Raw genomic sequence first — 12439 nt, forward strand, 5'->3', positions numbered from 1 at the left:
GCGGTATCGCAGGACCGCGTTTTCCGCCCTAGCCAATCACGTTCGTCGCTGTACTTCCTGTTAAAGAGTTTTGCGGGAACTTTGGAGGTGTTGAGCTACCGTTTGTTTTTGGATTTCATAACATCCTCCGTATTGAGGTCTGTAAGATTTTGTGGCTGTCCCTCAGTACATACCTGCAAAATACTAAAGTCTATACGACAAAAACGTTGTCGCGAAAGTCGCGTTTTAAACGGTCATGTTGGACCTGTCGCGCGAGCCTGTAGAATCCCCAGCGTCTGAAAGTCAGCCAGCTAAGCTAAGCTAAGCTAAGCTAGCCGCGCAGAAACGTCAGACAGCCAGCTGACGAACCTTTACCTTAACGTTTATATCAGAAATAGAGAGCAAGGTAGCCATGGTTTTGCACCAGTACGGTTTCTTGTTCTCAGCTCGCCGGGTTTGTCCTCTGTCTCAGTAGTGTAGCAGAGCTAACGTGCTAGAACTACACGGCTAGTGTAGCCAGTGAGTCGCCTCAGTACAGACTAGTCTACTGTAACCTCTGTATTAGTGCAGGGGTAGAAGAGATGAGCAGCTAACCTTACTGGGACAGTCAGAAATGTTGTTCTGGCACTAAAATAGTTTTTTAATGAAAATTAGTTAATCTTAATGCTTTTTTACCCACGATATTTATCCATTTTGACGCAGGGCCCCCATCCCACACAAGTCCATGTCATTTCCTGAGTACTAGTTATCTAGTTAGCCTGTTTAACTGCATTACTGGCTGCTAAATTAAATCTCATATTGCTTTGTGAGTTTACTCTTGATTTCTTATTCACTGGTAGTTTTTGTATTGGGACATAAAGATGATAGATATATTACATAGCTAATTGTTTTGAAAGTGAATCATGATGCTCGCAAATATGTAATCTGCTTTGACTGGCTGATCAGATGCCTCCCAAGGCCAGGTCAGCTGGAAAGGGAAAGGGGCCAGCTAAAAGGAAACTGGCAGAGGAATTCCCACCTGGAGAAGTGCTGACAGACACAGGAAAGAAAAGCTGGAAAATTGGAGCTCCTGTTGGCCAGGGGGGGTTTGGCCTCTTGTACCTCGGTAAGAATCAGTGAAATATTCACCTTTTTTTTTTTTTTTTTTTTTTACTCCATGTGACACCAGTATTTACCTTGCAATTTCTCTCTTCAGCAAGTGATGATATATCGAAAGCTGTTGGAGCCGATGCACCATATGTCATCAAAGTGGTAAGCCAGGACAGTTTTTTTTTCCCCGTTTTGCCAGATCTGTAGTGGAGTGTTGACTCTTTATCTGCACTGATTCTTTATTTTCCTTCTGTGCAAGTGTAAAGTGCAGTCTTTTAAAGTTTAAGCAACAACGTTTTGTGTGCCGGCTTTTTAAATAGACACTGATGCCAAAAACATTTCAGGTATATTACTATCAGTAGGCTCTGGACAGATATTGCAACTGTAATTTCTGGTAGCACAGTTCAGACTGTCCATATATTATTAATTATGAATGCATACTGTGTCCATGTGTGGGTATGAATTTTTACTGTGGGTATGAATTTTTCACCCCTTGATGTCCTGGGTTATGAGGAGCAAAGAGTTGCATATATTAAACAGAAAAAGCTCATCATAGTTGGGCAGCGCTTAATATTTTTAGGTCTAGTGTGGAGTCAAAAAAATATTTTAACTGCAATGTTTAGAACTGCAATTAAATTTCACTAAATATTTACTAGTGACTGTTTCTGAAGGAATAAGCTGGATGGGTATATTTAAACTACAATAACTGCAGGAAGAACTACGAAGGAAGTACGACACTTCTGTTTTTATGACATAGAGAGCATCATCGGTAGATTTAAGTTTTGTATATAACTGTTTAGCACATGGTATGAATAGCCGAGCTCTCCCTGAGGCCTGGGACTAAGTCTCAGCTGTGCCATATGTTGTCTGGAAACACATAATCATGTGATCATATTCTATATGTAGAGATTGTTAGAAATGTGATTTGAGACAGGTCTTCCTATTTTTTTGGACTGTTAAATGTGCTAAAACCAAAATGTATTATGTAAACCACGTGATCCCACCTGACAGGGCAAAGTACCAAGGAATTGTGGTAATCCAGGTCGTACTGAAAGATGAGATTCTGATTTCCATGATGCTGTAGGTAGATCTTAAAATATTGGGGCTGTTTGTGACCATGGAGTCGTCCTCAGGCCAGAGTGCGTTGCTAACACAATTCTTTCAGCCTGACAGGTTATCTGTGTAGCATTGCCCTCCAGATGCATACAGGTTCATGGTCCAAAAAGAGATATTTCTTTGTTTTCGACCCATTCACGAGTCTCCCCCTTGAAGATCATTAGTCCTGCCGTTCAAATTGAGGGATTATGACTGGTAGGTGACTAATTTACATTAGTCCTGCTGGATTATGACTGGTAGGTGACTAAATTTGGTGGAAAACAAAATGATGTGAGAGCTTCACAAAGACAGACACAGGATACAAAATAATGAACCACCTGCTCAAGCAGAAAGTGTCTCTGAAACAGACAGCACACGCAGAAAGTGCTTTTTAATTTTCTCTAAAAAATGGTGCAGTAATTCCACTGTTCCATTTGGGCTCCTCTCCCCCCCCCCCCCCCTTTTCCCCCCTCCATTTTTGTATCTTCAGGTTTTATCCTGAAATAGCAGAAGCCGGTTCTTGCCATTGACTGCATCCATTGTTAGGTCACGGGTGTTTTCTCCTCTCTGTGCAGGAACCGAGTGATAACGGCCCCCTCTTCTCAGAGCTGAAGTTTTACATGCGAGCCGCCAAACCCGATCTACGTACGTTCTCCTGACTACAAACACGCCCTCGTACGCCTTGTGATCTGCATTGGAATAAGGGGAAGAGCAACTCCCTTAATTAAAGAAAGTTCCGGACTCAACACGTGGGCATTATGGAGTCACACAAACACTGACTGGAGGTCTTTGGTTGTTCCTGTGCTTGCCCCAAGGCCACAGGAATGCATTTTATTTAATAACAATCCAAATGTCAGTCTCCCTTGACAATTAACTGTTATATTACTAAGGAATGCTCATGGTTTATTCATTAGGATATCGTGATGTTGGTAAATATTTGTCCCACCAGCAGATTAGCTTGCGGCTTCCACACTGTTGTCCCTCAGGAATTATACTATTATATTACTTTGAGTAACAAGTTTAAGAAAATATGTCTGGAATAATTCACTGACTTTATTTACTGCATTATTATCTGTTTTGGTATGCAATATACCTTAATGTAACCCCAGAATGATGGTCTCATTTGAATCCTCTCTGCTCAACATTTATTTATTTGTTTGTTTCTCCTTGTTTTTCCTTTTTTTTACCCTTATACCCTCTCAGTTTTGCACAATATCTCAGATATGTTATAACGTGATGAACGAATGCCTTTAAAATTATTATTTTTTTAAACCTTTGCTTCAGTTGGAGCCTGGATAAAGTCACGGAAATTGAAGTATCTAGGGGTTCCCAAATACTGGGGCTCAGGACTTCATGAGAAAGGGGGAAAGAGGTGAGTTAATCGGGCCAGCACCACGCCGCCTTTCAGGGAAGACGGTGTCGCAGACGCCAGACGACTGAAGTGTGTGACGCGTGTGACCCTTCAGGTACAGGTTCATGGTCATGGACAGGCTGGGATGCGATCTACAAAAGAAGTTCGAAGAAGGAGGTAGAAGATTTCCTAGGAAGTTGGTTCTTCAGCTCGGCTTGAAACTTGTGAGTTCAGCCTAAGAGCAAACGAGGAGTAAATAAGTTAGCTGCGCTGCGTTAGCCGAAGCGTGTTCATCAAGGTCTGTGTTTTCACACACAAGAGCGTCGGCCTTGGCGATTTTCCCGTCCCCGCTTGTGCTGTGAGCCTCGCTGAACTCCCGCTGCTCCGTGTGAATCCCTGAATCTCACTGCGTGCCTCTGTCCCGTCTAGCTCGACATCCTCGAGTACATCCACGAGCACGAATACGTACACGCCGACATCAAAGCCTCCAACCTGCTGCTCTCCTACAAGAACCCCAATCAGGTCGGTGCTGCGACTCCTTCTTGTTTGCTGTCAATCTGGCGACTGTTGCTATGGCCACTCGTGCATATGTGGGAAGGGCTTTAGAGGGGGGGGGGGGGGGGGGGGGGTCGGCAGTCGTAATCTCCGAACGCGAACGCCGTATTCGATGCTAAAGAATCATCAGCATGTTTGAACCTTTATTCCCCTCTGATGTTTAAATGGGAATGCTATAGATCAATTTAAAAAGACTACTTGCGTCTTTTCCCGTGTCTGAGTGTGTGTCATCGCTTAATGAGATATAATTTAAGCTTTTCATGCTTGGCTTGTAAACAAGAGAGATTAGATGACTTCAGAGATGTGTCTGAAGCAAATAAGGTGGGGGTTGAGGCAGGGACAAACATTTAATTTTGAGATTAATAATGTATCAGTGGTGTATTATTAAACTGCTATTTTTAAACTCGCGATTTCAAAAGTGGCCTCTCGGGATTAGCGGCTGCACTGAGATACGTTCCCCTCCGCTTTTCTCTCAGAAGATTTCATTGAATTTTTGTGTTTATTTGAATTAGGAGAATGAGGTTGGGGCTTTGTTTATCAGGTTTACTTGGTGGATTACGGGCTGGCCTATAGATACTCGCCCGACGGTGTTCCAAAGGAATACAAAGAGGACCCGAAGAGATGCCACGACGGTACCATCGAGTTCACCAGCATCGACGCACACCACGGAGTTTGTGAGTAAATCGGACACGCCCGTTACACTCTCACAGGAGTCGCGCTGTTACGCATTAACCGAGTCGTTCACAGCTCCGTCGAGACGGGCCGACCTTGAAATCATGGGCTACTGCATGATCCAGTGGATGTGCGGCCGCCTGCCCTGGGAGGACCGGCTCCAGGACCCGCTCTACGTCAGGGACGCCAAGCTAAGGTTCGTCTGGGCTTTCCCCCAGAGACGGGTTAGCACATCAGACAAGACCAAACACACTTGTTAGTTCAGCATAAGTAATTAAGCATTTTCATGTTTTGTTGTAGGACTAATTGACTTTCAACAAATTACACTGACGTCGAGGTTCAGGCCGGATGACTAAATATAATGAATGATAATGAATGTAAGAAATAAAAGCTCAGTACCATTCAAGCTCACGTTGGCTTCTCTCCCACCTCCCCACAGATGTCGCGAAAGTATCAGAGATTTTATGAAGAGCTGTTTCGCCCCAGAAAATGAACCAGGTGAGGGAGCATCTGTGTGATGTAACCCCCCCGACATGCGGCCGATTCTCCAACATTCATGGCCTTTGATATCTAAAGACAAACTCGCGGTCACCTGACCAGAACTCCCTGTTTGCGACGCCAAAGTCCTTAAAAGCACCTGTGAATTCCGCAAAAACGAAAAACGGGGGTTTTGTGTGTCAGCCAAGTCGTAATTGGTGTGAAGCGCTTCCTGCTCCCCGTGCATGAACGTGAGCACTAGAGCCTGTGCTCGCCGAAACTAGTGTGGACCTGCTGATTTCATAATGAGGACTGATGTATCAGACCAGGGGTAATTCACCTCCACCTCTCCCTCGAACTTTTGAAAGGGAGCGTGACCGGCCAGTGATGGACGAGGAGATCACAGCAGTGTACCCGCACCACTGCCTCATACCTAATGTTGCATCCTGCCTTTCAATAGTTTCTACAGGCCTACTGTGTCTGTCATTTAGGTATAGGAAGTGGAGCTGTGTGTGTGTGTGTGTGTGTGTGTGTGTGTGTGTGTGTGTGTGTGTGTGTGTGTGTGTGTGTGTGTGTGTGTGTGTGTGTGTGTGTGTGTGTGTGTGTGTGTGTGTGTGTGTGTGTGTGTGTGTGTGTGTTTTTCCCCTTTTATGGTCGACCTCTGTGTTGCCTAGTTTGGTAGTCACTGGGTGGCACGTCGTACTTTTGCACAACTTCTGGGCCCCGTCTCCCGTTTTGTCGTTGAAGAATCAGAGACGTCAGAGGACTCCTTTGCTTGCCGGCTGATGTGATGGCACTTCTGAAGGCTGGTGACAGGCGCGCGGCAGACGGAGAGATCCGTCCTCGGGCTGTTGTCTTGTGCGCGCCCGACGCGTCCCGTCGCCGAGGTGACGGGAGGAGGCGCGGTTAGCGAGGCCATCATGGCTAATTCCGTTTGGTTGCGACTCCTTCGGCAGCCGACGGTAAACAACAGTTTGTGAATAGCGAAGTAAAAGAAACGACGTGTGATGTGCTGTCGCCCCCGTCACCCACCAAACTTCGCCTCAAGGTCAGAGCGTCGGTGTCTGCTGAGAGGAGGGTGCCAGCAATGGTTTAAAGGAACACGGATCTCTTCTTATTTGACTACGAATTTACACATGGACATTTATGGAGGAGGCTGACGAGCCCCCTGCGTAAATGAGTATGCGGGGACAAAGATCTTGTCTTTGCTTCCGTCACACAGACACCCCTGTAGTTTGTTTTGCGGCGGATTGTCCACAAGACAGCAGGAGAGCCGTCAGATGGAGTAATCAAACCCATTCACATATGCTACAAGAAGATCTTTGTACTGGATCATAACCGTTGGCTGTGTGTGTGTGTGTGTGTGTGTGACAGGGGAAATGACAAAGTTCATGGAGGAAGTGAAGTCACTGGGCTACACGGATAAGCCTGACTACCAGAAGCTGCGAGGGTTTTTGCAGCAGGGCCTGAAGGGTGCGGGCGGCGACGGAGACTCGCTGGACTTCCTGCCGGCGGGCAGCGGCGCGGCCGGCGCTACGGTGAGCACCGGCTACAGAGCGTCACAAGACGTGGTGGGCTGCGTGGTGTGGTCCTCCACCCTCTCGAGCCTCCACGGTTCCGAAGCCTGTGGAGACCTGGCCCATCTTAGCCTCCCGTAATTTGTTTACCTGTTGAAAGAGGTTTCCAGTAAAAAAAAAGAAATTGGGGGGGGGGGGGGGGACGACTGCTGGATCAGGATGAGGGTGTAATTGGGCAGGTTAGCGGGGACGTGCTGCTGAGCACATTGATCTCCTAATCAGATTAAGATGGGACGGCGTTGACCAGATGAGTCCCGGCCTCTGCTTGACTAATCCACACACCCCCCAACCCCCCAGCAGACCACTGACCCACCAGTGTCAGTCTGTTTCTGCCATACACTCTGTCTGTGTGTGCATGTGTGTTTATTTATATATATATATATATATATATATATATATATATATATATATATATAATATATATATATATATATATATATATATATATACACATATACATACACACACAATATATATATATGCATGCATGTCTGTATGTTTGAAGGCTTGTACAGTTGGACCTCTGTCTGAATCGTCCTGTTTCTCTGGAATCCTTGTGTACTTTACTACAATTTTGAGAAAGAGAAGGAAAAAAAATATATATATATATATAGAATTTTCTGTTTTGTATAGTAAACTCGTGGCTTAGAGCTGGTGTGCATGTCGTATGGAGGTTCTGGCAGTAAATCGTGGTGGTACTTTTAAAATTACAGCAGAGGCCTGCAGGTGTCAGCAGGCAGGAGATCTTGCTTCACACAAACCTGTAGATTGCATCAGCCTGCTGCTATGCATTATACAATCACCGTGCGTAACTGCCAATAACCTGAAGTCTAGTCGTTCTAAAAAAATAAAAAATAAAAAAAAACCCAAACAAAAAAAATAAAGAAACAAAAACATTGTAAGCTCTCGGTACTACTAACACTCCCCCCCCCCCCCCCCCCCCATCCTCCAAACAACTCTGCCCAGCAGCACACAACTGTAGCTCTGAGCCGACTGCAAATGTTCTGTTTGGCGGCAGCCGCCGTGTCCGGTCCGTAATCAGCCCCAGCGATGGCTGGCTGCCCCTCCAGCGTGTGGGGGTTCCTCCCGAGAGCCTCTGCCCTCCCTCTGGCAGGCCCTGAGTGCTTGGGTTTATTCCCTGCTAATGTCTCGCAGATCTCCCGACTCCGCGACCCCAGAGCGGGCGCGAGCCCGGCGCGTGTGCACGCTCGCGTTCGGGTCTAGGCGTCGGACTCTCCTCGCTTCCCACAATGCAGTTTGCATATGGAGGGCGTCACCGGGGAGCTGGCCTGGGCCAGCTGAGGGTTACCTGCCCACTGCCGTTATTGTATGTAATTATGGAGCCAATCTGTTCAGCCCAGCAGGGTCTGGATGGTAATCATGAGGCAGCAATTGGCAAAATGGAAGGGAAATGTGAGGACAGGGGGAGGGGGGGTGATAGCTCAAGTCCGAGAGAGGGGCGAGCATTCATTATGGAGTCTGAGTAACAGGGAGGGGGGGCCTGATTGCTGTCGTTAAGTGCATCTTCTTTGTAACACCCCCACACCCCCAGGTTTAGTTTGGACGATCTCTTCCGGATTCACTTCTCTCCTTCATCCCGTGCACAAATTAACGTGTGTGTGTGTGTGTGGGGGGGGGGGGGGGGGGCGTGGCTTAGGATTTGAAATTTATATTAAATTAACTCGAAATATCGATTGTTTGCAAATATAAAGTATGACATTAGTAGGCATTAAATTGGCCTCGTAATGTCGAATCTCGATATAGCCTTGAAAATCAGGACTATTCCAAACAGAGTTAAAATAGAACTATTGTGTATGACAATTCAGAGTTTTTTCCCCTCCGTGCTGGATTTATAATCCTGCTGGATCTCAGAGTCATAATTAGATTTGCTCAGACTACACGCTCACACTCGAAAGGCTTAAGGCGTATGTAATCGTCTCCTTGTGTTTGACAGAGAAAGGTCCCTTTTTAATATTTGATTTGAACTCCCTCTAAGGTTGCTGGAGGGCAGTGATTTGACCATCTCTCTCTGTCTCTCTCTCTCTCTCTCGTTCTCTCTCTCTCTCTCTCTCTCTCTCTCTCTCTCTCAGACTGCTAAGCGGAAGAAAGCACCGGCGAAGCTGCCATCTAACGACGAGTTAGACGGCTCCCCTGCAAAGAAGAGTCGTCTTCCGGCGAAGAAGGGTAGGCGTAACCCCTTCCTCCCGCTGACCGCAGGCAAGACAGGAACGTTTGAACATTTGCACGTTTTAGCATCCATAGTTTGGCGCGTCGTAAGAGGGTTTTTAAGAAGCGCTGTTGTGAAATGATGCCATAGCGTTTTATTTGTTCTGAACTCGTGTCGCTTTGGCCTGGTTCAGTTGTCCTGAAATCATGCAGTTGGTGGAAGACAGATCGCACTGTGGGGGAAGATAGGAACTGAGTGGTGAAAAGCTGTTTAACTGTAACAGCAGCAAAGAGAGCACGCCGTCATCCCGTAACTACCCATTATAGGATTACACGTTTAGGTCATCGGCAGATTATTTCAACGTGCCGACATGAGGAGCAGTAATCCGTGCAAAAGAACTCTCAGCCTCTGTGCCCCTTGTGCTTGGTGTGTCTAATTGCATCTATACAGATACGTAGCTTATATCGACAGGGGCGGCAGGCTTTTAAAGGGCCTTCTCAAAATTGTGTGTTTAACGCTGTGCAGAAGTGAACGGGGCGAGGAAGACCACTGCGAGGAAGGCCAGCCTGAAGAAACCCTTGGTGGACGCGGGTACTCCGACGTCCCCTGCAGCCAGAGGAAAGAGAGGTCGCGGCAGGCCCAAGAAGATCGCATAACTTCTTTTTTAACTTTTCCTTTTTTTTTTCTCCTTTTCTATGGTCTGTATTTGTTTCGTGGCTGTACATTTTTTTTTTCTTTTAAACTTTTGCAGAATGTTGGGCACATTGTCGGTAAAATAATAAATAACGTGTGCGCGCACACACAAAAAAAAAAGTGTGGTTGCTTTGAGTAGTGGGTTATTTTCATCCTCTTTGTAATGGCTTGAATAATCGAGCCTGAGCGCATGAGGTCCGGAGGGGATTGCTTTGCCCTCGATAAGGAAATCCCCGAAGGAGCTCACAGAGTCCCGACTCGCTCCCCACCCGCCTCCCTCTCTTGTTGTGCAATGAAAGGCGTGGCACGTCTCTCTCTCTCTCTCTCTCTCTCTCTCTCGTCTGCGGGAGAGGCGAGCTGGTCTTTGATCCCGACGCCGTGCGGGACGGTTCCGCGCGCCGATGTGTGCCTTTACCTCTCCGCTCTTACGCCATTTGATCAGGGCAAGACAAAAAAAAAAAAGCATAAAAAAAAAAAACGAACGCTCGGGTCCCTCTTTGTGTCACTCCAACTGGAGTCGTCCTCGCCCGGCACCTCTCCGCCAGGAAGCAGCTTCACAGAGCTATCATTAAAAGTTGGCTGCGGGTGTAACACTTGCTATCGTGTATTATAACTTTGTTATTGGTCTTGATAGCAGGCAGACAGCTTTTGCAGGCGTATTTATAGGTCCAGGCGTCGTCTTAGACATTTCCTACCTGTGCTGTGTGCTGTGACATTGAGAGGGCAAGAATAACTTGGAGATAGATGAGAACAGATGAACCGTACACCAGGCAAAAGTGCTATACTCTGTACTAGGGTTACAAAGAGGGTACGTCTCCAGAGTTTGTCACTATGTATTGAGATTACAATTATTCGAAAGTATAGACACTTGTAAAACTGCTTTATAAATATAGGTAGGCCCACTTATTCGGCGACACTGATAGGGGGTGTCGAACATGAAGTGGAGAACGGGTCTCTGTGTCATGGCTGTCTGCGTGATGGGATTAAAGTGACTTAAGGGGTGGCCACACATCCCCTGCACTCCGATGGAAGTCGTTCGGAATGATCAACAGGATTACAAAATGACTGCAAACTGGCAAGACAAGCCTGAACTGTAAATGTTTCAAATGATGTATTAACTGCGAAAATGTTTATTGTTTATTTGTGAAGCGCCCCGCCCTCCGCCGCTCCCTCATTGGCCAGATGTAGATGTCGTCTCAGAAATGGCTTCGGGAGTTCTGCCGTTTCCTCCTCACCTCTGTATCCATCCCATCCTCCGGTCTGCTCTGCAGAACTTGTGGTCTTGAAGCAGCAGGAAACCACTGTCCTGCTTGCCTTGTTAACTGGTTAGCCACCAAGTTGGGCCTGTGAGCACAGCAAAGAGGTGGGGGTGTGGTGGCGGGGTGGGTGGGGGCTGCCGAGACGTTCCTCCTGATGTTTGTTTTTGGAGCTGAGCTGCAGGACCCCACTGTTGATGCTGCCATCGATCGCTCTAGCAGTGTGGAGTCAAGTGCACCCCTGTGTGCTCTCTTCCCCTTCTTTGCCACTGACCTTGGGGGCGCACAGCTATTGCTTCGCAGTAGGGGGCAGTAGCACATAATGATGGCACAGCCAGGGGGGTGGGTGGCTCGTGTGTGTGTGTGTTAGGGTGGGGGGGGGACACGGCGCTTAAACACAACATTGCCACCTGTTCCCCCCACCGGCTGCACGCTGGAGGAGAGGCGTAGCTTTGATGGGCCTGGCTGTGGCCATTGATTGACCTGTATTTATACCCAGTCCCTGGTCCTCTGTTTCTCTATACTCATGGGGTTTGGAGGAGGGTTACATGCCGAACCTTGAATCTCTCTCAGCACGAGTTTCAAACTGTGCATCGGACCCCCTTGTACCCGCCGTAATATGGATGTCAGCTTCGCTCATGTCCGGTCCAGTGACAGTATCTTGTTTTCCAACTTGAGCTGTATGTCGCACACGTTTCCCAGTGGAGAGGCCAAAAGGTTTAGGTTTGTTTTGTTTTTTAAACCAGAGGAGTGGAGTCCATGACAGATGTGCATGCACGAGTACATCTTGCGTAGCAAAAGCAGATTATGTCATTAGTTAGGCCTCTGTCTCAGTTCAGACCAGCAAGAATACGTTTTGAAGAAAGACCGAAGAAGGATTGTGTAGTGATTGTAGTTTTACTTTTGTAGTTTGTGTTCTGCATCTAATTTTGAGCCTTTTGTGGCTCGGAGAGAAAATTATTGCAAATTTCTTTCTGATTTATAGGTAATTAGTATTAATGCATAACTGTAAAGAGAACCAGTAGAATAGCCGGGTTGATGTGCTGTATAAGGGAGCGAGACACCCCAGGCCTTCTGATCTACCCGACTGCTTCACTCCTGGCTTGTAGCTGTATCATATTGTTCTGCCTAGAGTGAGCAAACCACACTGCTGGTACAACAAAGTAAACAGTTTTTATTCCTTATTTGTATTAGATTTTTATTCTTTAGTGTCTTATATATAATCCACTTTATTATATTTTCCTCTGTTCATTCAACTTTGTGAGTGTGTGGTACTTTTTGTAATGGACATAGTCAGAAGGAAGCTTTAGAGAAACTCGTGACTCCTGCTTGGCCCAGAGTGCCTGAGGATGGCCTGAGGAAAGAACCCTGGGAGGAACCTCCTGTTCCTTTGAGCGGCTCAGGATAGTGAAGTTAACGTCAAGTCCCGAAGACGAACCATAGTTGCGTGTGATAAATCTAACTTTTGAGGGGAGAATCCGATCCTACAGAAGAGGAGTCCATGGGGAACGGTGGCCTTCTTAAGGCA

General features: G+C 46.8%; 2 protein-coding genes across 3 annotated transcripts in view; one reads left to right on the plus strand and one right to left on the minus strand.

Moving 5' to 3' along the window:
* Window positions 1-689, minus strand: part of LOC143480489 (protein phosphatase 1 regulatory subunit 37) — a 31023-nt gene extending 30334 nt beyond the window's left edge. The window contains exon 1 of the mRNA XM_076978215.1: window positions 574-689. The gene's annotated coding sequence lies outside the window, so the exon portion shown is untranslated. The remainder of the gene's footprint in view (window positions 1-573) is intronic.
* Window positions 8-9744, plus strand: vrk1 (VRK serine/threonine kinase 1). Of its 2 annotated transcripts, none has more exons than XM_076978216.1 (13): window positions 8-137; window positions 925-1084; window positions 1175-1230; window positions 2739-2808; window positions 3448-3535; window positions 3630-3738; window positions 3944-4036; window positions 4611-4743; window positions 4817-4937; window positions 5181-5239; window positions 6593-6756; window positions 8886-9012; window positions 9488-9744. In XM_076978216.1, the coding sequence occupies exons 2-13, from the start codon at window positions 925-927 to the stop codon at window positions 9616-9618; spliced, it is 1311 nt and encodes a 436-aa protein (XP_076834331.1). In that variant the 5' UTR covers window positions 8-137; the 3' UTR covers window positions 9619-9744. The 2 variants fall into 2 exon arrangements, with proteins under 2 accessions (XP_076834331.1, XP_076834332.1); XM_076978217.1 differs by having other exon boundaries at window positions 8886-8979; window positions 9488-9743.
* The last annotated feature ends 2695 nt before the right edge of the window (window positions 9745-12439 follow it).

This window comes from Brachyhypopomus gauderio, chromosome 17 (assembly GCF_052324685.1).
Source record: "Brachyhypopomus gauderio isolate BG-103 chromosome 17, BGAUD_0.2, whole genome shotgun sequence".
NCBI classification, from domain to species: Eukaryota; Metazoa; Chordata; class Actinopteri; order Gymnotiformes; family Hypopomidae; genus Brachyhypopomus; species Brachyhypopomus gauderio.

What these genes read in the sequence shown, in the direction of transcription:
- vrk1 (XM_076978216.1), top strand. Translation starts at nt 925, where the DNA reads ATGCCTCCCAAGGCCAGGTCAGCTGGAAAGGGAAAGGGGCCAGCTAAA. An exon ending in CACCATATGTCATCAAAGTG is followed by an intron (nt 1,231 to 2,738) that starts GTAAGCCAGGAC and finishes CTCTCTGTGCAG; the next exon opens with GAACCGAGTGATAACGGCCC. An exon ending in GTCAGGGACGCCAAGCTAAG is followed by an intron (nt 4,938 to 5,180) that starts GTTCGTCTGGGC and finishes ACCTCCCCACAG; the next exon opens with ATGTCGCGAAAGTATCAGAG.